At 46.3% G+C, this 25,000-nt stretch overlaps 1 protein-coding gene across 5 annotated transcripts in view; it reads right to left on the bottom strand.

Moving 5' to 3' along the window:
• Positions 1-3,387: 3,387 nt before the first annotated feature.
• The window catches only part of mtcl1 (microtubule crosslinking factor 1), a 38,966-nt gene continuing 17,353 nt past the window's right edge, over positions 3,388-25,000 (bottom strand). Inside the window, exons 4-15 of one of the 5 annotated variants that reach the window (XM_083690233.1) lie at positions 22,811-22,870; positions 21,235-22,671; positions 16,152-16,256; positions 15,449-15,676; positions 15,143-15,310; positions 13,365-13,532; positions 11,839-12,105; positions 10,964-11,335; positions 10,617-10,696; positions 8,250-9,792; positions 6,072-6,112; positions 4,802-4,941 (exon numbers count right to left, since the gene is read on the bottom strand). In XM_083690233.1, coding sequence (XP_083546359.1) covers positions 6,086-6,112; positions 8,250-9,792; positions 10,617-10,696; positions 10,964-11,335; positions 11,839-12,105; positions 13,365-13,532; positions 15,143-15,310; positions 15,449-15,676; positions 16,152-16,256; positions 21,235-22,671; positions 22,811-22,870 — 4,455 coding nt within the window. In that variant the 3' untranslated portion in view covers positions 4,802-4,941; positions 6,072-6,085. Of the gene's footprint in view, positions 4,942-6,071; positions 6,675-8,249; positions 9,793-10,616; positions 10,697-10,963; positions 11,336-11,838; positions 12,106-13,364; positions 13,533-15,142; positions 15,311-15,448; positions 15,677-16,151; positions 16,257-21,234; positions 22,672-22,810; positions 22,871-25,000 lie in introns of those variants that run through there. The other 4 variants (XR_014554748.1, XM_083690230.1, XM_083690232.1 and 1 more) reach the window with 4 other exon arrangements.

Here is a 25,000-nt window from a genome sequence, read left to right as displayed (position 1 = left end):
TCTTCCACAATGGCGCTGTCTGTTCTGTCATACAATAGCGTCTTTATCATGAAGTGGAAACCCAAAAACTTGACACCCAGCCTCTGCAATGCCGCTCCCACAGCATTTTGCCACAGTAGCATCATCATCCACAGCTTCTGTCCGCATAGGAGATATTGGGAAGTCTCAACAACAGGCCTTTTTCACATCTAATGACATAACTGAAACTCAGGAGACCAGGGCCTCTAGGCAAAGCCTTTTCTCAATGGGAATTCTCCTCGGGCCCAACCTTTTGCCTTGTGGATGCAGAGTGAGGCTTTTTGTGATGTTGGCATGACAACCCCCGGCTAATCGCACCACCAAAACTGTTGTGCGTTGTATTGTCAGTTGGGAGTCTTTTGACAATCTCTGCACACAGCTGCAGTTTGTGTTTTTGTTTAGAGCAATTTTAACAGATTGTATGCTGAGAGATTCAGCATGAAAACCATGAAACCAACCCTTTCAGCACCACACAAGAGCAGGGAAAAGGAACTCAAAATACGTTGGAGACAGAATTTGGGGTGTTGGAAAATCTCTTAAAATCAGATTTATACCAAAACAATATAGTACCAGTCTAACTATTTAAAGGAAGGTCTCCAAATGTTATTGAACTACCAGTAAAATCCATATATGAAATATACAGCCACCTTCAGTCTGCCCCTAGAATTGCATGTAAAACGTAACAGCTTAACTATCTCTCTTCACTCTGAATTCTGCACAATTTGCTCTGATTTACATTCATTGTTCAGCTGTGTCTTTAGACTGCAGCTGTAAACAATATTCACACAGGAATACAAAAATAAAGACAAAAATATGTTGCGTCTGTTCACTTCAAACCAACAGAGATTGGTTAAGGCGTAACTCATCAGAGCATTTGGAATGAGATGTAGACTACATCCAGACTAGACGATTACCCTGCATTATTTATCACTCTGAGAGAAGGTGGGAGTGTTTCTCGTGTGGTGCTCTTAATACATTTCAATCAAGCGTGTGTACCATGTCAGTACCAATACTACAACACTGTCACATTAATACAGGCGCTGCTGCCCTGTTATTGTTGTGGTAAATCAAACAATTATCATAATTGCATTTCAACTCAGGAGATACACTTCAAAATCCTCCCTTATCTATTTGTCAAATTTGTTCTCTTCTCCCAGAGAACTTGATTTCTAACAGAATATTCAGGCAGGATTTATCCTGCCGACTGAAATTGGTTTCAATTGTGTACTCCACACAGGGAAATTAGATAGTGTTTATATCCTATGGTTTGAATTATTCACTGAGTGACACATTTTGAATTCACATCAGCTTCACAGCAGCAAAAACAGCAGTGAGTGTGTGTGTGTGTGTGTGTGCATGTGTGCTTGCATGCGTGTGTGTGTGTGTTTGTAGGGTAATAATTTCTCTGTCCCTTGATTCCCAATTAGAAGGCAGTGGATGTGCTTGGTTATTATGGCCCTATAAATGCTATGACATAATCATCTGACTAAAATGTGTGAGGATGACAATAAGTCAAAGAAAATGCAATCACATCCAAATCAACCCTTATTTATCAAATCTTAACTGAAAACATCAGAATCTGAAGACGAGTGGCCTAATTCACTTCCGGGTGTCTTATCATTTAATTGGGTCTTATTAAAAGTGGCTCTGGCTTTGTAAGTCGCCATGTAATTTCGGGGATGAAATAAATTGAGTAATGTTGTTGGGAATAAATGGAAACATAATCTTATTTTACACGGCTGCGTAATGTTGTGTGATATTCTATTCAGTGTTTGCTTCTTCTCAGAGGGAAGGCTGATAAATGCCACTAACTTTCTCCAGAGGGACGTATGATGTATGAATGGTAACGTAATGAAGAAGTAATGACATTTCAGTTCAACTCTGCAGTTTAGGGATGGGGTTGGATGGACTAAGTGGAGTCATGGAGAGCAGTGGAAGCTGGTGGAGTTAGAAATCGGAGGACAGGCTCATTGTAATGCATGAAACGAGACGAGGAATTACAATGAGCCTGTCCTCCGATTTCTACCTCCACCAGCGTCCACTGATGGAGAAGAACCCGAAAAGAAGATCAAAAGAAGCCGATGGGGAAAAACATCTTGACATGTCGTGGTTCAGTCAGGGGTCCCAGTCTCAGCCTTCAGGAAATGGACAGCAGCCATCACGGTTCAAAGACACTGGTAGGCCCCTGTTGAAGGATGCAACACTGAGAGAGCTGACAGGTGTTGTTGTCATCGCTCAAGGCAGAAACCTAACCTAACCTCAGATCCAGAATCAGATTCTCCGACCCCCAATCCTAACCTTAACACACCAGCGGGTTATAAATAATATCGGATCCTGTATCAGTGGTTAGGGGTGACTTCTACCGACTGTACCCCTGTGGTGTCACCCCTGCCGTACTATAAGTGATATCAAATCAAGGTCTACTGACTCTGATAGGAAAGCAAACCGACAGTTGCCTGGGAGGTCTCTCTGTCTGTGTAGAGATTCACTGCAGGTTAAATTATTCAGTGGTAGCTCGCTCCTCTCTCCCCATAGAGGAAGTAAAAGCCATCCTCTTCCTTCTGCTGACCTGCTCACAGCCATCAACATCTCCCTGCACACATCGGGAGTAACATTAATTATTAACATTAATAACTCCAGGAAAGGTAACCCCTGCAGCTCTCTCTCTCTCTCTCTCTCTCTATCATCCCTCTCTCTCATCCCTTGCTCTCCTCTCTCTCTCCGCCCCCCACCCCTCCCGTCTTCTCCCACACATATTTTTCTCTCTCTCTATCTCTCTCAGTGGCTTCAAGGCTTCAAGTTTAGAAATGAAAGCCTTCAAGTATAAAAAAAAAAAAAAAAAGTCCAGTCCAGTCAAGGGTTTATGATAAGGACACAGATATATAGACACGCACAGCTTCTGTAGCAAGGTGCTATGTGTTGATCACAGTGTCCAATGTTAAATATACTATACACTACATCCATTTCATAAAATCACCATGGGTAAGATTGCATGTGTCCAGTGTGACAAAACGAATATTAGGGGCAAGGTAGCACATGTATGGCCGTGACGCAAGAGGATTTCACTTTAGAGGGAGGACACAATCTTCTTATTCACGTTGCCTGTGTGTTCCCTCTGACCCACGTTAATCCTGTGATCGGCACTGTAATCCACACACACACACACACACACACACACACACACACACACACACACACACACACACACACACACCACAGCCGCGTCACTCAGGCAGGCAGGATGGGCTCTCTACCGCCAGGGCACAGAGGGCTGTTGCCAGGAACACACACAATGAACCATCTCAGGCATAGGGTTTTTAAACCTTCTGATTTACCATGGAAAGACTAGCCAGATTATCTGATGGGTGTTTGCTGAGTGTTTTATTGCATAATTATAGGAATATAGAATAATTAATTCCACAGGGCTTCATCTAGTTTGTTTTAACTTCATTTTTCACGGTTCTTTTAGTCAAAGCCGTTACACTCTACCCATTCAGTTTAATCTCACTCTCACAGTAGATAAACGATATCAGAGAAGGTCTTGTAAATACACATTCATGTTTATTACCAATTAAACAGACTATAGATCATTAGACTTTTGACATAGACTTTTTGATTTAAAACATTCATTTTTTTCCCTTCTTTTTCTTGAAAGAAAAAGTTCATTATATTTCCATAGTAACAACTGTACAAAGACAGCGTAATAGATACAATAATTTACTTAAAAAGTGTTCTTACTTTAGTCAATGCAAATTAAGTGACAACAAAACAACAGCTCATGGTAACCCTTACAATGTTTTTTGTCTTTTTTACAGAGCTCAGATTGATCACAGATGACTACAGCTTGTATGTACATGCACTAAAGTGCTAAGTGTTCCAAAGGCATGCAGATCAAATATTTGACTGATATTTGTACAACTGCCTTTCAAATATGCATAAGGTTATTCAGTTGTCATTTTCCCTCTTCTAAGTGTTTGTTTACAGAGTTGAACATTCATCTGAACATAGAAATAAATTAAATACATCGGCATCTTAATTGACATCATGTTTCCCTGCTTCAGCAAACATGAAGCAGATGAAGTAGTTTTTTGTCTTACATCTCTTAGAAATACAACTCAGTATTCTTATTTCAAGCTTCCAAGGCTAGGAACAGAAATTAAGGTATGTTCAACATAAGAAAATAGTTTTAACACCTATTTACATGGGACATAATATAAGAAATAATATGCATATGTAAAAAAAAAACTAAAACGTAAAAAGACAGAAAATGTGTAAACCTTTATGTAGTACAATAGCTGTTCTGTAGTTTTCTCTCAACACCTGAAAAGATGTTTATAATATGATTAAAATATATATGTATTGCATACATATATACACACATATGGGGCTATGAATAACTCAAGTGTATACAGGCACCTCTTATGGAAATGTTTTTGTTGTTGTTGTTGTTGTCGTTGTTACAGTACATTCCAGGTTCTTTTCTTAGAAAGTTCCAGTTCTTTTTCCTCTTGATCAGCTGGTGCTACTGGGTATCAACCCCCCTTACAACTCCCCCCCTGAGTCTTAAAGAGGGGGTATCTGAGGTACTGGGTCTGTTTAGGCTCTAAGAGGAGAGGCAGGTGGGGGAGGAGAAGAAGAGAGTGAGGAGATAGAGGAGGAGAGGAAGAGGAGGAGGGATGAGGGTTTTCATGCAGGAGGTTGCTCCTGTCATGGTTGCTCCTCCTTTTCCAGTATTCCAGTGTTACTGGTGGTTGTGGTCAGTGGGTAGGTGAACCTCCGCTCTGTGGGGTGGTCTGCAGTCCACCTGGGGGAGGAGGAGGGTGAGTGTGCTGCCCAACGGGAGGGGGGGCGGCGGTTGGCAGGTCGCGCGGGTCTCAGGAAGCAGGACTCCAGGGGCGGGGCCACCGGAGAGCGTGGTAGGTCCTTCGAAAGAGAAGACGCCATGTTAGAGAGAAAGAGACAGAGACAACGCATGTTCAACTCGTTTAAAGACCGCTCTGACATGGCTTCATGTTAAAGATAGAAGGTACTATACATTATTCCAATCCAGAAACATTTGAGTAATTGATTGAGAGTCTTAGAGTATATCGTCTAGGACAAAGCAATGTTCCTTCTCAGTTTAAAATAAACACAATCAAATAAACCAAATGAAGGTGATATGAATCCAATCTATAGACATAGATGATTGAGGAGCATAACCCATTACCCATGACAAAGGAAAACAAAGCATGAACAAAAGTATGAGTATGAGTAAAAACAGAGAAAATAAGAAAGACCGAAGTTATGAGTTTTATCTGCATGAGGTGTTATTGGACTATTTCCCTCCATAGAGTGATGTCACAGTGTGATGCTAGTTTAGGTGACTGATCACACAGGAACTGCACTCCATTGGCCCGGTTTAAAATTAGTCCATTTTCTCCAGGCATTAAGTTTCATCTTGAAGGAAGGATGGGGGGAAATCGAATCCACAAAACAAAATCTAGTTCTGCTAAAAATACTCAGCAGTGACAGTAACATGACTAGGATGTGTGGAGGAAGTTGGGGCACTGGTGTATCTGCCACCACACATGATGACAGAAAAAGAAGGATCATACTGAGAAAATGACCTCCAGTTATAAAAGCCTACATTACACGTTTATAAGCATATTATAACAGGTTGGGTTTTACCAAGTGACTCGTCAAATGATAGAACTGCCACCTCGCATGCACCATTTACGTGTACAAGGAGTCAGCATCCAGTTACCCACTGAAAACAGCATGTGACCAAACAATGTTGCTTTCATTCCATTGACTCCGCCCCCCTACGCATGCAGCCATGTTAAGTATGAACCACTTGAACATTCAGTTAATTTGAGACACAAGCAGACGTCACACGACAGCCCACAGAGGTGAGAGCACAAAGACGACCAATGACAAGTGTTAAGGCTGTCGGTCGTCGTCAATGAGGCTTTAGAAGGGTTGTTAGTGTGACAGGAATGGTGAAAGAACTGTAAAAGAGGAGAAAATAGCACATACTGCAGCAACAAATATGTGAAAAACATCATGGTACATACATTAGCAAACATGGTCACAGAGACAGAGCAGTCAGACGAACCTATTAGAAATACAATGGTGTCATGTTAGATAACATTCAACCTTTGGCCATACACTGCCCCATACAACAACAACAACAACCTTACTGGAGGAGTGTATGGCAGCAAAAGTGTGACATGACCAAAAGAGTCATCTGTCTTTTTGATTACTGGTTGGCAACATCTTCGTGCTATATGACTGGGTTTCTAGTTTTCGCGGCAAGGGAATGGTTGTTTCTTTCGTATGTTGTTCGAAACAAATTACAACTTAACAATATGTTAAGCAGATGTTATCCCCGTCATATTGTTGCTGTGATTTCACAATTGATCCTTACTTATATAGGAACAGCCACACAGTTGGATGACTCTTTTGGTCACTTGAGCTGATTTGAGAACTTGAAAAAAAGATGATCAATATATACAAATATTTAGCATGCAAACATCTACACAAACAAATGTTATGACCATAACAATCAACATCTACACCACTTCCGACAGCTTCACACAAGTTCTGCAGTAGTCCTGTGATGCATGCACGGTCTGATGGGGGGGGTGGGGGGTGGTGACGTGAGAGTTCCATGTGACCTGTGAACCCACCAGAGGTCAGTGAGGAGGAGGAAGAGGAAGAGGAACTTACATCACGGAGACAAGCAGAGTTAGAGTCCCCAGGGAGCACTTAGTATGACAGTGTGGTTCTAGATCAGAATGTACCATAGAAGAGAGAGAGAGATAGACAGATAGCCCAGGGGAGGAGAGGAGAGGGGGGAGAGATAGCCCAGGGGAGGAGAGGAGAGGGGGGAGAGATAGCCCAGGGGAGGAGAGGAGAGGGGGGAGAGATAGCCCAGGGGAGGAGAGGAGAGGGGGAGAGATAGCCCAGGGGAGGAGAAGAGAGAGACAGATAGTCCAGGGGAGGAGCGGAGAGGGAGAGAGAGGCAGATATTTATCAGCAGGGGTGAGAGAGAGAGAGAGAGAGAGAGAGAAAAGGAGAGAGAGAAGGAGTGGGACACAGGATAAAGCTGGCATATCAAAGGCAGAGGTGTTCCCTTTCAAAGATAAGGTCAATGAACTCAGTCAGCAGACCACACAGACTGCAATAAATCTACTCCCTTCACTGTACAACCTGGAAGAAACACACAGGGGAACCATGAAGAATGGGGGGGGGGGGGGGGGGGGGTACAGTACTGCCATCACCACCCATTGAAGGGAATTAATCTATTCAAGATATTATTTTCCATATCACTCACTATTTTCATCTTGAGTGCTTAAGAGCCCATTATTACAATGTACATTAAAGCTATGTACAGTAATCTTCCACTCTATATGACTGAGTGAAAGGCCAAATTAAAACAAAGACACTCTAACACCCATACAATCATAGATCAGACAAACCTAATCCCATAGTAGTCTAGACCAAATCAGAGTGGAAAAATTGCTCAACCTTCATGCTCTAGGCTATACTATGCATGTCAGACAATTGACATGTGTAGGATTATTGCTTAATGCTTGCATGCTATGTTTTCAAATTAGTGTCTATGATTAATGTACAGTCTTATCATAATACTGAATGGATTTTGACCTACTTTGAGTGACAACCCAATCCACCTCTCAGGGTCAACAGATAGTGCCATCCCTTTTAGAGTGCAATAATGAATGCTATTTCCCGACATTGTAAAGACTTGTATTTCAGTCTTTTACTGAGTTCATTTTCATAGATTTGTCTTAAATCATCATCACTTGAAAAAATTATCAGCTACTTTGGTCATTGTCTTTGCTCTTCTGAACAAAGGCAATGATCATCTGCCATCAATAACCCTACTTATTCCTAGTGGTTAAGTGAATGAGTGGTGAGAGGCAGCAGAAGCACAGTGATACCAGGAGCCAGAGAACCCGCAAGAACAAAGAAGAACAAAAGAAACAGAGAAGTATGCTGTGCAGTATCTACATGATGAAATATCTATTTGTTCTGAGAAAAATACATGAGCATGGATGTCATCCACATGTTAGTGTGACTTGCTGCTATTATTGTGTATCGTAAAATGTGTGATGAAACTAAGAAGGCTGTCAAGGCCCTAATGTTTGAAGGCCCTAAAGTTTGAATTTCCAACTGACATGTTGATAGAGAGAATAAGTAAGTAAATAAGGGATGAACACTGTATTTACCTCCATACTAGCAGACGGGACTCTGTCTCCCTCAGTCTGCCTGCCCTCCCTGCTGTAGCTGCCCTGGGCCCCGGCCCCCAGCCTCTTCTCCTCCCTGAAGCTCTGCTCCAGCATCTTCTTATTGAGGATGCGTGCTGCGTTCTCAGCCAGGGTGTACCCCGGAGGAGCAGATAGGTCCTGCCTAATGCTGACCACCTCCGGGGTCTTCTCCCCCTGGGTCTCTACAATCAACTGGATAGGGCTGGGCGACCGCCCCCGCACATTCTTCAAGAACTCCTGTACTGCGCCCATGGTCTTGGGGTCCGTGGGACACCCGGGACCCCCTGCAGGGCTGGGTTCGATGGGTCGGGAGCGGCTGGGTGATTTGGTGAACTTGAGCAAGGGGTCCAAGACCACAGGGGTGTGGTCGATGATGTTGAAGAGGCTGGAGAGGCCGTCGTTGATGGTGGTGTGGACGGGGCTGTCTCTGGTGGTGGTGGATCGGGCCCAGGCTGATTCACTGTTGCCCTTCTGGGGCGTGGTGGGGGTGGGCGCCCGGGGGGGGCAGGGCAGGTCTGCTTTACTGGAGGTGGAGAGCTTCCGCTGGAGCTTGGGCGAGCCATACTTGGGGGAGCAGCAGGGGCGTTCGAACTTGCTCTGGACCACGGGCGAGTACTGGATCTTCCTCAGGCTGCGGGAGGGCGAGGAGATGGGTGTGGAGCCGCCCCCCTTGGGCGTGAGGCAGCGGTGGGGGCTGCTGGTCAGGTTCCTCAGCACGTCCGTCTGCAGTCCCACGCTGATGGTCTGGGTGGTCTGGGTGCCCCGAGTGGTGAAGCCATTGGTCTGGCACGCCGTGTCCCGGACCGGCGGGCCTGGGCTGGACCGGATGGCGTTCCGCACGGAGAAGGCCACCTCCTTCATGTCATCACTCAGGTTCCTGGAGAGCTGGAGCTCCAGGGAGGTGGCATAGCCCACCGTGGGGCAGATGGGGGGCTGGACAGCAGGGGGACGCAGCCCTCCACTCTCCAGCAGGTCCTTATGGTGCCACCTACCACCACTGAACACCTCGTCCACCCCTCCTACCCCCGCTCCCATCTCGCCCCCTCTGCCCTTGGTCCCTTTGGAGTAGAGGAGGTCCATGTCAGGGACAGTGGGGGGGCGTTCTGCACCTCCAAGCCTGGTGGGGCTGTGGAGAACGTGAACCCCTCCTCCATTGCCCCTCAGCGGGGACTTCTGGCAGTGCTCAGGGCTGCTCATGGTGTTGGTGGTCAGGGTGGCGCTGGTGGTGAGGAACCAGGAGGCCTGCTGGAATGATTCTGAAGTGAGGTTCTCTTCCCGGCCCTCACCGGGTCTCTCTGCCCAGGCTTCCAGAGCCGTGCCGGGGGGGCCAGAGGGGAAGTCCCAGCCTTTACTGTTGAACTCCTCGATGTACTTCAGGTCGTCCGGGGACAGGGGCGGGGTCACGTCATCCCCGCCCCTGTCGCCGTGGTGGCTCTTGTCAGGGAGGAACGGAGAGCTGTCCATCAAACGCTGGAAGTCACTCATGGAGCACACTGACTTGGCCCTGAGGACAGAACAGAGACAGTACAGTCACATCTGCATCATGTGGAGCAAGGGAGGCGGGTGGAGGTAGAAATCAGAGGACGGGCTCATTGTAATGCATGGAACAGAATGAGGAATGGTGTCAAACATGTGTGTTTGATACCATTCCTCATTCCGTTCCATGCATTACAATGAGCCCATCCTCCGATTTCTACCTCCACCAGCCTCCCCCGATGTGGAGGCTGGGGAGATGGGTTTGAAGCATGTCTTGTGTTATTCTCTCACGACAAGAGAGATGTCTCCAAGTGACATATCCATAGAGACATTCTGCACAAGTGGAAATGTCTGTGATATCTCTTGTCTGAACAATGTGTTACAGTCCCTTCACTGTTGAGACTCGATTTCCCAAAAAGCTTAAAAACATGCCTACTCTTAGGCAACTTAATGCATTTTCATTTCAGATGGGATCACTTGAAAATGGCTGAATTATTCAACAGCAGGCTGCGATAACTTAGATCATACCCCCCCCCTTTCCAAAAGAGCAGCTTTTACACAAATCACCAGGAAATTTCATGTCCCTTCGAGCGATGGCAAACAAAAGCAACAGCCTTCTCCCAAAAGACTCTCTGTAGACATGCCCAACACACTAGGGTCGTTCACATTCAGACGACACCACAGCCCAAAACAGAAAACAAATTCAACTATTAAAACGATGACCTGTTCAGGTAAAGTGAGTGACTGTCAATCATCATGTGAAAATATTGGCAATGCTTAACTTCATGATGTGCTTATTAAAGGTCCTTCTATAATCCATTTGAGGTTAATATGATAGGTCAAGTCATTTACCTGAGGAGGCTCCCGGTGCCAATCTCCTCCTCGTCCTGGTAGGCAGATGGATCCTCTATGTCTGGTATCTCATTCAGAGCCTGAAACAAGAGAAACACAGCCATGAAACACACCATTTAAATACCTCTCCATGATCATGGGGGTGCTCTTCAATTCTGGCCCTGAAGGGCGTGGAGGGTTTCATTCAAGACCAGTACTAACACGCCTGAATCTAACCCTAGTCTACTGGTAGATGATTAGTTGGTTAGTTTAATGCGGTCTGGTAGTGTTTTTACACACTGAGGATGTCGATGACCAAGAGTAAAGAACCTGGGCTGAAGAGGCACTCCAGGTCTTAAATGGCTTACCTCGTTCATACAGTGGAACCTCTTGTCACTCTCGAGTCTGGAGGGCAGTGGTACCGCCATCTCACTCAGGGGGTCTAGAGACAGAGCATCCAGGAAGAGGTTCTCCGTAGGGCCTTTCAGCCTCACCACAGCCCCCTCTTCCAGCATGGCCTCTGAGTCTGAGTGGGAGCGGACAGGGACAGGGACAGGGACAGGGACAGGGACAGGGACAGGGCCGGTGGTGAACGTACAGGAGGAGCGCGGGGAACGGGGCGAGCGCGGGGCCTTACAGGGGCTGTCCTGGGGTGAGAACAACACCCCCCTGTGGCCCGCCCCGTCTTTGACGTCGGAAGGCGAGCCCTCGCTGCGACGGACATTCAGCTCTCTCTGCAGCTGTGGGAGAGGGAGAAGAGCGGGGGGGGGGGGGGGGGTTCAGTAATGAACATGGTCATGTTTATGTTATGCTTGAGTTGCCATTATGCTTCCATCTGTGGTCTTGCAAAGGATATGCCTTCTCAAATATGAAAATATGTCAGCAGTTTTGGTGGTAAGTGTGAAGTGCTGGAGTGTTGCTGTCCTCATTAGCTTTTTGTCTTATCACACTGTATGCATATGAAATTCACCAATTCATCATCTTCACTGATCATTTGTGCTATGAGCCTCCCTCTCCAGCTATGTAAGACATTCACACTTCAGTTATCAATTATAACTCATGTCTGACTTTAATTATTCATCATCGTCAATATTAACTATGTGTATCCTATGCACTTTAAAACTACTTTAACACATAATATTCGCTCCAGGAGCTCTCTCTCTCTCTCTCTCTCTCTCTCTCCCTCCCTCTCTCTCTCTCTCTCTCCCCCCCCCCCCCCTCTCTCTCTCTCTCTCTCTCTCACCCTCTCCATCTTGCGGTGCATGTCCCTCATGCTGCCGTCCCACTCCTGCCTCTCCCTGTCGAAGCGCTCCAGTAGCTCCACCCTCTCGCGACCCCACCTCTTCTCGCTGTGCTGTAGCTTCCAGCCCAGGTCCAGGGAGGTGCTGTGGCTGTCAGCCAGGAGGCGCCGGTGCTCCTCCCGCTCCTGCTTAAAGGCCCAATCTGGATGACCTTCTCCTCCTGCTCCGCCCTGCGCCTCCCCTCTCACCTCCCCTCGCTCCTCCTCCAACTGGTCATACACAACCGATAGGGAGTCAAATGTCAGCGCAGATACAGAAGCATCAGTTGCAGTAAAGTATATACAGTATATCGTACAACATATTATGCATTGTGATAATTGTGTGTAAATCACATCCTAAGTATGTATCGTTTGAAGATACACTCTGCAAAAATATGATTTTGGCTTGCCCTAACAAATGTGTGTTTAATACCAAAGGCTCATGGGGAAAAAAAGAACTCTTTCGTTTTGGATGTACTGCAAAATCTTCAAAGAGTTTGAGCATGCGAGGGAAGCCATTAGAGGCTTTTTTTCTCCCCTCACAGAGGAGAAAGCTTTGTTATCTCCAGCCTGGCTTTGATCAGAAGACACAATAGTACAAAGCAGAGTTTGCAACACAGATCTGCCTCTCAAGCTGTCATTGTATATGTGTATATCATAGATGTCTTAAAACGTCATTAGTTTACATAATTCTCATTCACACGAATAAAATATTATAATATCCTTTTAATGTGTCCTTTAAAAACGTCTAATGATATACTCAAGTGTGGTAAACACATGAATATTTTTAATAGCCTATGAGTGAATATAGGTGTCAAGCAATAACTCGTCATAAATATAGATAGTTATTTAGGGAGCTTCACACACTGTCAATGACCAAAGAGAGCACAGAGATGTTGCCTCACTTCACAAGACAAGACAAGACAGCTATGAAATCCATATCTATAGCTCACAACAAACTGCCATTCACATACGTTCATAGAAATGATTATCATAGACGGAACGATGGGTAAGACTATGGTTTATGCGCATAAACAAACAAACAATATTTTAAGGCATCTTTTTGAACTGGGGCATCTTTTTAATGAAACTAGAACAAGAACAAGGACAAAAATATGAAAGGATGCAAAAATCTACATAATTTTATCAGAAGAGACTAATTAAAGCTAACTAGAAAAGAGCGTCCTTCCAGCGCACTGTTCTGTAGAAGAATATAAACCAGTTTCATTGTGATCCCAAAACCGCTTTGAACACAATACAAGCAGGAATGGTGAAATAGACATGAAATTATAAATTCTTCTGAATGTTGGAGCTCATTTGTTGGAGCTCATTTGCAACTTTATTACTAACAGACAGACCCAATCAGTCCTTTCCAGACTCCACTTATTCCCCTCAACTTTCCTAACGAGGACACAGAATCTTGGCTCTGGCCTCCTCAGCATCCCTATCCCTTTAAGGCGAATGTGTGGAGGGGAGCATACAGTATGTACCTGTGCGACGTGGCACTTCATCTCTGCCCACTTCACCTCCCAGGCTGCCTTCTCGTTGGCGTAGGTCTGCTGCAGCTGGCAGCGTCGCGTCTCCTCCTCCCTCAACTCGGAGCGGAACTCCTCCAGCAGTGTCCGCAGGGCGTGTAGCACCCGCCGGTTCTCCCCCACCTGGACGGGGAGAGGAGGGTGAGGAGGGGTGAGGAGGGGGGAGGAGGGGGGAGGACACAGAGGAGGGAAAGAGTCAATCACCTCAGTAATGAATGATGATGAGAGGTATAGGAATGGTGCTAATGCATTGAAATGATCTTGCGTGCTTGTTAATTTGATGTTGCACCTACGAGGGTATTTAATGCAATGCAACCTGTATCTAATGTAACCTCCTTAATGTAATGATCAAGGTAATAAATGTGATCTAATGTGTGGTATTTATGGAAATCGTTTAACACATTTGAAACGGCACCGTAATCTTCACTCTGACATTTAAAATGAACATGATTCTATGTGATACTAATTTGGTCAGTTAGGAGTTTTGACTCTTTGCATTTCATCCAGTCATAGGTAGTGAGTCATGGCTCTCCTCTTCACTGAGACTCCAGGTCCCAGAGTCTGTCTTCTGAAGGGCTCTAGAGAGCTCTCAGCCTCCGGTAGAGACCCCGTTAAGAGACTGTACCGGGCCGTGAGAGGAGTAACACAGCTGCTGTGTGTATTTAACGACCTAATGCTTTCATTACAATGCTGTTACCCCGGTAAGGTCAGTTCAGAATTTCATTGAGGTGGGCTATGGTGATGTTAGCTTACCCTAGAAAGGAATGGTATCCCCGAAAGTGTAGTTTAGAATTGAAGATGCAACTGGATTATTCAAGACATCCCAAATTCCTTTGAATGGAACTAAAACATTTTCTCCACACAACCTACCATAGCTAGCTACTATCATATTCCGGCTACACGGATGCTCTGCACTGTAATAGGCTCTGCTGTACTGTGCCATGTACAAATGCTTGCTAAGCAAAGTTTGACTTGTTCTCCTCATGCTAAATGCTAAATATAGCCTACTGGGGGTGTATGTTAATGCTTATGAATAATTGTTTGGGGTAAAACTGAAAATGTCAGATCAGTGTCCAAAACCATTATTATATATTTGATGAAAATCAAAAAGCAGACAAAAAGCAAGCACTTAGGGCTGATTAATAATACATAGAACCCAGAATACATAAAGCCGATCTTTCCTAACTTGCAAAACAGGGAAGTAAAGTGGACCTACTGTACGGCTGCGTGACATTTTCTTACAGACTGAGTGACTGTATGTAAGAAACAAAATTGCATGACACAAACATGAGTGTGATGACTTGAAAGTACAGCTGCTTCTGTCCCCTTTGTATTTCACAGTGGATACATGCTTTTGTGTGAACCGACATGAAAACAGGGTGTATTCATAATAATTGCTGCCATTATCTAGCTATCTAGGTCATTCTCATTTGCATACTGTGCCACACAGTTAATGAATGACTGCTGAAATCAGTGTGTTGTATACTGAATGAGTGGAAAAACAGTGTTATGCAAGTGACGGATGTAAATGTAATACTGTCCACTTCCAACATACTTAACATACTTATGAATATATAAATATACATATAGCAAACAAGAGGGGTGAGCTTATTATAGGTATAATTACAAGCTGTCTGTTAAATTCATCAACACTACGGTTCATCTCTAATGTTTGATGCTGCCTCCATCAAGCCACCACAGAGGGCAGCCATGGTAGCTACATAATACCATACCTGTCTCTGGTGCTGTAGGTGTTCAGGGGATGGGAGATGGGCTGCAGGTCCTGAGTCGGGGGTGTCCCCCTGGGCTGGCTGGGTACAGGACTTTTCCTCTCTCTCTATGTCCCCCTCCCCCTGCTCCATTATCACCCCCAGCTCTGGAATGCTCTCCAACTTCTCGTACTAGAGTAAATACACACATGAAATGCCATGTTTCAAGTGGAATGTCTTATACGATCTACAACATCAGCTAATATCAGCAGTGACTTCATCAATCTGTGGTTAGGGGTGCAACCTCTACCTTCCAGCTGAACCTCTCACCTCTGAGTGTGCTGCCTCGTCCCCCGTGTCGGCCCTGCGGCCCAGCCTCCAGTGCATGAGGATCCACCTGAGCTTCATGTAGAAGATGATGGTGTTGTGGCGGAACAGGCGGACCTCCTGCTGCAGCAGGTTCCTCTCCTGGGTCCAGGGCACCTCGTGGGCCTGAAGACCCTGCAGCTCCAGACCCCCAGCCCCCCGCCGAGCCTCCAGCCTCCGACGCTCCTCCTCCTGATCGACAGAGGACATAGTACATACATCACATATACTCAAGAGTATTCTCCTATAAATAGTAGACATAGGCTACCCTCTTAGAAAAATGGTTCTAAAAGGGTTCTTCACTTGTCCCCATAGAGGAACCCTTTTAGGAACCCTTTTGGGTTCAATGTAGACCCCTTTTGGGTTCCACATACTGTAGGACCCTTTTCACAGAAGGTTATAAATGGAACCCAAAAGGGTTCAACATGGAACCCAAAAGGGTTTTTCAAAGGGTTCCCCTATAGGGACAAATGAAGAACCCTTTTAGAACCCTTTTTTCGAAGAGTGTAAAAATATTCCCTCTGCTGTACAGGGAGGGGAGACCCAGATATATGGGCTTTCTGTTATTCTAATGTTAGGATAATATTATAAATAAATGTCAATGCATTGATACTAGAGCATATCCAATATATGGCTGACTATGAATCAGAGTGGTTTATTGCTGTACCTGTGCCAGGGGACCAGAGAAGACCTCTCTGTCCTCCTGAGTTGGTCTCAACCTGCGCTCATGATCCAGACGGAACTGGATCTCCGACCCGGTCGTGTCCCGCAGCTGTACCCCCACAACAGACAGTTACTCTCAGAACAGAACCACCACACACCTCTGTCAATGTGCCAATGTTGTGTTGTTTGTCTATGCTCTGTCTGTCTGTCTCTCTGTCTGTCTGTCTGTCTCTGTCTGTCTGTCCGCCTGCCTGCCTGCCTGCCCGCCCGCCTGCCCGCCTGTCTGTCTGTCTGTCTGTCTGTCTATTTGTCTGTCTGTACAGTATGTTGACTGACTCTTTACTGTATGCTGAAATTGGAAAAGGATATTATAAAATAATCCTCATATTCCCCTGAGAAGGATAGTCATTTAGCTCACATCCATTCCTATGGGCTCTATTCAGTCTAACTCAGAAAACTGGTTTCCAGGATAACTAAAAAACAACATTCCTCTCACACAGAAAGAATGTGTGGGAAAAAAAGCAATTAAATTAGATAGTTTGGGTTTGAACAGCCTTTTCTTTCAAACTTAGACTTTCAAACGGAATGACAACAATGAGCAGTGGAGTATATATATTTTCTAAAAGGCAGGTGTGTTCTATCTATTCTATGCTCATAATAAGTAGAGCTCCTCAGTGGGGACTGTCTCTCCCTGGATCACCTCTCTCTCTCTGCCCAATGTCAAATGCAAATTACATACAGACCTAATCCTACAGCAGTACGTCCAAGCTGCTCCCTCTCTCTCATTCATTCATTTCACCTCACAGATTATGTTGGAGGGAATAAAATCCACCAAATGTGCCGTACATTGTGACAATAGTTGGGAAATCATCTCCTCCGTCATTATGTGGGTGATAGAAGTGTGCAATTCCTCTATGACAAAGAGTATGAGCCAGCCACCGTGATCCGTGGTGCACTTGGTGACACAGTGACTAAGCTGAATGGTGTTGATGTGGAACAGAGTTCAAATCTGTTGAGTCGAGCTATAACAGCTGAGTGTCTGTTATGTCAGTGTAGAGGCACATCACTGTTGGACAGTACTTTCTGTGCAGGCTCAGATATCATATGCTGTATGCAGGCATAGGCATAATATGTAATGTAATGCAAATAGCAATTCATGGTTGCTGTCTCATACCTTTTTAGAGGGCAACTCCCTGCACTGTATGTCAGCCAACATTCAAAGAAAATAGCCTCATTGTCTAGTCATTAGAACAATATCAAGAGATGCATTTTTTCAGAATTAGAAAGGACTCAATGATTTGATACTCATTTTGAAGACTTTCGGTTATAGTGTCTAGTTAATTCAGGGACTCTGAATAAGCACAGGATCCCAACGTATAATGTCCTTTCAAGGGAGTAAAAACATCACAAAATGTCCAGTGGTGAATGGTACGAGTTGAAGACAATAATAATAAAAATGCTAAATCAAAGGACTTGAAATAAAACACCAGTGGCCGAGGGAGTGGAAGATTTTGTGGAAAAACAGAAATAAGAGTAAGAGTGTGAATGACGTGAGATCTTGATCAGCATAGACAAGTGACTCTCACTAGCTTCAGTGTCACCAGGCATGCTGGACTGAGTGGCTTTCTTACATAACAGTGCCGTTCATTTAAATTTAGTCCCCCTCCCTCCCTCCCTCCCTCCCTCCACCCGACCAAATCTAAACAGTCCCCACCTTCCAACACGAGCACCTACTGCAGTATAGTATGTCTATGTATGTACTACTAGTATGTACTATGTACTCATCAAAGGCCCCTTGGAGCCTGTCTTTCCTCAGTATAAAGTAGTGGTGTATGACTCCAGGATTTTGGGAGTCGACCCCGACTCCGACTCCTGCTTTCAGAGTTGATGGAGTCGACTCTTTCTCGACTCTGACTCCAAAATAGCAAACTGTCCCAAAATGACAATAAAGGCAATGTCTTGCGATGCATTAGGAGAATATGGTCATTCTCTACAAGACATTATCTACCGTTTTTTGTTGTCTCAGACATAAATTAGTAGTGGAATTTGGAGTCACAGAGTCGTGAGAGTCCAGCCAGAGTCGATTCTTCTCCTTCTCAAAATTGGAGTCGACTCCGACTCATGAGACTGCAAAGAGTCGAGAGTCAGCTATTTTGGGGTCGACTCCCCACCACTAGTCTAAAGGTGATGGGAGATGGATGAGGCACTGACCTCCGCTCTTAAACCCAGGGGCCTGTGGTATTTACTGTGTCCAGTAGTGGCTCCCCTGCTCTTTGCCGGGCCCTGAGGAGGCCCCCCCTGGCCCTGGCCCTGGCTGGCGGGCTCCACGGCACGCTCCTGTCCTAGACGCCACTCCAGCTCATCCCTCTGACCGGACTGTGAGTGAGGGGGTGTGGGGGTGGGGGGTCAGGGGTGAGGGGTCAGGGGTGACAGGTGAGGGGAGGTAGTGAGGGGGGGATGTGTGCGGAACAAAGGGGTAGGTAGGTGGGTGGGTAGAGGGGATGCATGAAGCAGATTGTGGATGGACAGACAAACGACGAACAGGGGGGGGAAGGGGTAAAGAAAACGCAACAAAAAAATAAATAAAAAATGGGTAAAGACAAGCAGGGGGGAAAAAATCAACTAAAAACTAAACTGCGTGGAGAAGAACGAACGCGGACTACAATATGAAGAAAAGTGCAAAGAGGAAGACCAACTTAAAGACGACAGCATATGAGAGAGATGAGAAGAGAACGAGAATGAGGATGAACAAAATCATGGGCTGAAACATCTGGAGGGAACACAAAGAGGAGAAAAGAGAGGGACCGGGAGGGAAAAAGAATGCAAAACACTGGTTATGAAGCGCATGCAATGAGGGATACATGAGTCCAAACCAACAGCTGATAGATAGATAGATAGATAGATAGGTAACCACGCACAACTGCAGAGCGATAGGTAGATAGATAGGTAGGTAGCACGCTTACACCCTATGCATGCCCATGAACAGCCATGCAGTCAAAGCGGTATCCTGAAGAAAAGCTTAGATCTTAACCCTTGTACACATGTGCAATGCCCTTAATCTTTACTTGACTTTACATTTAGGCTTACTTCGTATTAGGCTTCATTGTTCATCACGCTGCATCTTTTATTTATTTAATTCTACTTTCCTGTGATGTGGGCGGACCGTTGCCTTGATACTTGAGAGAGTGTTTGTTGGTGATAGCTGTTAGTTAAGTTACAGTATGCCCCACACACACACACCTCCACCCAGCAGCCTAATCAGGGGTTCCTACGGCCTACAGGCAGAGGGTTACAGCAGACACTATGAGCCACTCGGGGGAGGCTGGTGGAGGTAGAAATCGGAGGACGGGCTCATTGTAAAGTATAGAACGGAATGAGGAATGGTATAAAACACATGTTGTTTGATACCATTCCTCATTCCGTTCTATGCATTACAATGAGCCCGTCCTCCAATTTCTACCTCCACCAGCCTCCCCTGCAGCCACTGGTTGTAATGGACATGGGAGGCTATAATACAGTATCCACTTGCTAAGTTCAATTGGATGGACATGGGAGGCTATAATACAGTATCCACTTGCTAAGTTCAATTGGTTTTTAATTAAGAATTGAAGAGCTTCAATTTCACAACCTGGATAAGTAAAGATTAAATTGACATTAAGATTTGTGTCCAATCATGCAGTAGGAAGATAATAGTGTTGTTTTGAAGAGAACGCCATATGTTGACTCATATGAAAGCAGCAGGTATCAGTGGAATGCATTCGCAGACAGAAAGCAGGATATCAGCAGGGTTCTTCCAAAGGCTATTCGTACAGCAGCAGCTCGGATTTTACCTCTGATTTTTAAAGCTACTACAGCTACTCTCTCACAGCCTAACACGGATATTCATGGTACGTCTCCTAGGCAACACCATGCACTAACCATTCCCACGTGTATGCAATGACAACACAACTGAACATGACTAACAAACCTAGCACCTCAGCTGTAAAAAAAACATGTGTCGCAATGTGTCATTTTAATAATAACATTAATAGTAAGGATTTCAATTAGAAGATATTTGTTTATACTATCCAGTGCTACTGCTCATTCAGAGTTCAAAAGCCATATGGAAGAAGCTGCCTCAAAGCCCCTGTATTCCACCCCTCCCATCAACCACCCCTGGGCCCCGCTGACTAGGACCAAGCAGCTGCACAGCGATGCAATGGAGGAGGGCGGGGCCGCTGGGCGTGGGTGCGTATGGGTATGTGGATGTGGATGCACCGGTAGCGGGCGATGGTTGTGGTGGCGAGGGGGGGTGAGGAGAGGGGTCGAGTGGTGGTGTGTGGGGGGGGGGAGGGGTGGGGTGGCGGTGCGAGTGTGGCTGAGCTGGGTGGCTCATGGTGGGCAGGGGCTGCTGTGTCACTCCAGGCATGGCCTGGTGGTCTACAGGGTGGTCTTCACCATCTCACCATCTCTGCCTATGAGTCTTTACCTGTCCGTCCATTTGGACTGAGGGGCTTTATATGAAATCTATAAACGTGTCTCTTGATGTGTGATGTACAGGGCATAGAAAGTGACTCCTACCGTCCTTAGTGCCTATTTGTACGCTTCGCTACATTAGCATCACATTAAGTGGCTTTGCTTCTAATGACTGCTCACTTGAATGAGTTTAAATCAAACAGAAATGAGCTCCAACATTTAGAAAGACACTGTTGGGGCTTCTAATGCTCTCTGAATTCGGAGAACCCCAGTGGCTGTTTAAAAGGCACGCAGCAGTCTGACCAGATACGTTCATTACACGATCTTCAACCCTGTTTTGACTTCCCTTTTATTCAAGGGTATGATCACCTCAAAGGGGTGAGCATCGTTTGTCTAATGCCTATAAATCGCACAGTGCATGCTTGTGTAAGAACCCCTTTTATTGCTAAAGTCAGGAGAAAACCTATTGACGTTTTTCCTCATGACTAATTGCCATACTGGCAGGCATTCTCACTTATTGATATTTTGTGCAAATAAAGAAGCAGCCAAAGTTTCATGTCTTGATGTAGCAGGTGACAGCATACAGTATGGGGCCTGGGTAAGAGGCCACGGACGTATTCTACACAGCTTACCTGGAAGTCCGTGACCAGATCCCTTCCCAGGGTTCCGATGGGCGAGTCACGTGACATAGAGGACAGGAAGCTGCTGGATTCAGTGAGGTTGGGCATGGGGGAGAGGTCGTCCATCCTGTCCCTCATCCCCTCCCCCAGGTGGTCCACCTTCTCCATGAAGATGTGCAGCTCTGTGCGGAAGGCCTTCATGCGGGTGTTGATGGTGTCCAGCACCTGGGAGTCAGGTTTGGGATCGGACGTGGCGATGGTGGTGGTGGTGGCGTCCCCCCTGTCCCCTCTGAAGCCCCCTCCCATCTCCAGGCTTTCGCCTCCTGTCACCAGCAGCTTGCCCTCGTAGATCAGACTGTCCGTGTCCGTGATGAGACGGTCTACAGTCTTCCCCAGCCTCTCCGCCTCCCGCTTGACGTTAGTGAACGTCTCGCGCTCCTCCCTCCTGCGATTGGCTAGCTCTGTGGCGCTGAGCTCGCTACCGTCGGAGGGCTTTACGCTCCCGAACCCTGAGGTCGTTGTTGTTTTCTCAAACAGGTCCTCCGAGTCACTCTCGCCCCCAACAGGCCCCTCCCTCTTGGGCTGCAGGAGGATGAGTCGCCCTGCCTCCTCTTCCTCTGCGGTGTCGCGGCGGCCGGCGTCACTCTCAGCGTCGCTGTCCCGCGGGCTGCTGGTGCGCAGGCCCAGGTGTGCGGCGAGGTCGCAGCGCTGCACGTTGGACATGAGGACGCGGTTCTCATACTGCAGCTTCATCACCTTGCCTGACAGCTCGTTGATCTGCATACGCGCGGCCTTCAGCTCCTCCATCATCCCCCCGCCCCCGCTCGAGCCGTTCCCATTCCCGCCGCCTCCGCTACTGCTGCCGTTACCAGGCTTGAACCCTCCTCCCTCGCCCTCCTCTCCTCCTGACCCTGAGCTGGGTCCGAACTTGAAGCGGTTGAGCTCCGAGGTCAGCTGCTTGTTGTGGTCCTCGATCTCAGAGATGGAGCGCCGCAGAAGCTCCGCCTCCTCCTCCACGAACTGCAGGTGGCGGCGCAGCTCGCCGGCCGACTCCAGCGCGTCTCCGCCGTAGGGCGACGAGGGCATGCTGGAGAAGGGCTCGCGGCCGAAGCAGTCCCTCTCGTACTGGCAGCGGATGTCGTCGTTCTCCGCCCTCAGGCCCCGGTTCTCCACCTCCAGCTCTACGATCTTCCTGCCCAGGATGTTGGCCTCCTCCTCCACCAGTTTGAGGCGTAGCCGGAGCTCGGCCTCCCGCGTGCTATGGGGGCCCCCGCCGGCACACTCGGCCAGGGGCAGGGGGCTGTCCACGTCCCCGTACACTGACTTGTACTTCTGGAGCTCCTGTTCCAGCTCATCCTTCTCCCGGCCCAGCTTGGCCATCTTCTTCCTCATGAGGGTGGACTCCTCCTTGGAGAACTGGAGCTGGCACCTGAGATCTGCACTGTCCTCCTGCAAAGGGGATGAGAGGCAGGGGAGGAGGGAAGGGGACCTTATTAGGAGCTTTTTGTGAAACTATAAGCATTATTGTCTATTGATATGATTAATCCTAGATTCATAGAGTGAGTTAGATAGAAAACTCCTACAGTACCTGGCTTATGGATTTCTTGTCCTTAAATGAATCCCTGCTCCCTCTCCTTCGTAACGCAGTCTGTGAGATAAAACAAGAGAGACTGAATGAGAGACTGAATGAGAGACTGAAACAATACCGCTGCTGTTCAGAAGCAGCGCAGATTTAAGGAGAAGTTTAACAGGGAAGTAGCTTTAGATACCGTACAAAGCAAACACTCAGGAAAAATAACAAGAGCATTATTGGTACAATAATGAGGACACAGATTTAATCATCTCATTAGTCTCATATCCTATTTGACTGACAACATGTGTTATGATAAAACTGATGATAATGATGATGAGGATAATCCATAATATCAGCATGTGTGGTGGTCAGTGGAACATACTAACTGTACAGTATGTGTAATATACAGCCATGCCTGATGCCAACTATGGGTTGCTTTAGAAGGACACCGCCCAGGCTCACATGGGCTTTAATCTATGTGGATGTGTTACACAACTAAGACAACATCAGGTCAAGGCCACAGCAGACAAGGGTGCATTTACACTAATGCAGATTACATGACAAAGCAATCCAGCACATTTAGATTTGTACATGTAGCGATATTACAGCATTTCAAATGTTCAAAGGTACACATCTGGTTTTTAAGGCAAAGCTTCTGGCTGACAGAGGACTCCCATGGAATAAAGTCACGTCATTACTGGGGTAAAACCAGGTATCTAATAGTCAGTTATCTAACCAGGTATCTGATAGTCAGTTCCAAAACCACAACAAAACCCATTGTTGTTTTCTGTAGCTGTCCCTACAATGCTGGGCTTTGGCATTGCTTCAGTTGTGTAGTGTATTAGTATAAACAGTTTCATCGAGAGCCCAGTGTGACAGACGTCTTATCCCGGCTCTGATTCAGCAGCACATAACATTTCCATCTGCCTGTCGGTCGGGGAAATCTGTCATAATGCTGGAAGCTGGAAGCAAAGCCTGGATCAAATGTGTCCTTCTGCATGTTAGCCTAGGGTTTTACTGTACGGCCCCCTTCAAATAAAATCATTCAATTTGAACAAGTCCACAAGTCCTCTCTTGTGATGTGGGTATATTGGGGCATATTGACACACACATATACAAACTCACTCACACAGACACACACACAGACACACACACAGACACACACACACACACACACACACACACACACAGACACACACACACACACTCACTCACTCACTCACTCACTCACTCACTCACTCACTCACTCACTCACTCACTCACTCACTCACTCACTGACACACACACAGAAGCAGTCCACCTCTATTAATGCAGAGCTTTTAAATGTGAACCTTCTTTCCAGGAACAGATTACTGGTGATGTTATTTAAAGGTTCAGATCATTATTCATGTAGCAGTCCCTTTTTAGGAGACACAACCTGCTGATATTTCTATTCACACCAAGCTATTCACACCACAGCTCCCACTGTGTTTGCTGAACATACAGCAGCCACAAATCAAATATTACCACAATGACATTTTCCATCCCTGATGGTTTAGAAGGATTATGTAGCAGGTAGTAGGAAGTACATAAAGGAAGTACATAAACCTCCCTAGCACACACACTTTAAAGGAGAAGTGTCCTTCACAGGAGTAGTTGTAGCACTAACTTAAATAGCCCTGGAGGCTGTAGCCTAGCTTGAATCATTTATGGCCAGACAGATGGAAAGTGTGAGGAGTGTGACCTTGTCATAGCGGGGGCCGGACTTCGACTCACTTCCTGGACTTGGTCCAAGGAGGGAAAACCCACTTGGATACAGCAACGCTACCAAAACAGGGGAGTAAACATAGGAAAGAGAGGCAACATTGTACTGTACTTGTACTGCAGCTCAGTGAAATACGCCCCACTCGCTGACAATAACATCACATTCACACATGAAATTCTGTACCCCCCCCTGTGGTTTGAGAAGCTGAGGCAAGCCTGGAACCATGATGACACACGCAGGAGAAGAACAGGCCTATGTGCTCCCTCTCCCATCTCTTTCATAGTCTCGTTTCAAGCTACTGTGTCTGTGTCTCTGTGTCTACGCCTCAAACTGGTGGAGGAGGAGGCCAACATCCTGGCGTCTGAGTTCCAACCCTGCGACACCGCGGTCAGAGAGAGGACGGCTTAACAAGATTGTAAGATATGTTTGTGGTAAACAGTGTGGTTTGTCGAAGTCTCTTT

Source organism: Argentina silus, assembly GCF_951799395.1.
Source record: "Argentina silus genome assembly, chromosome: 18".
NCBI classification, from domain to species: domain Eukaryota; kingdom Metazoa; phylum Chordata; class Actinopteri; order Argentiniformes; family Argentinidae; genus Argentina; species Argentina silus.
Note: the sequence above shows the minus strand (reverse complement) of the source record. Positions and strands in the feature narration are given on the sequence as shown.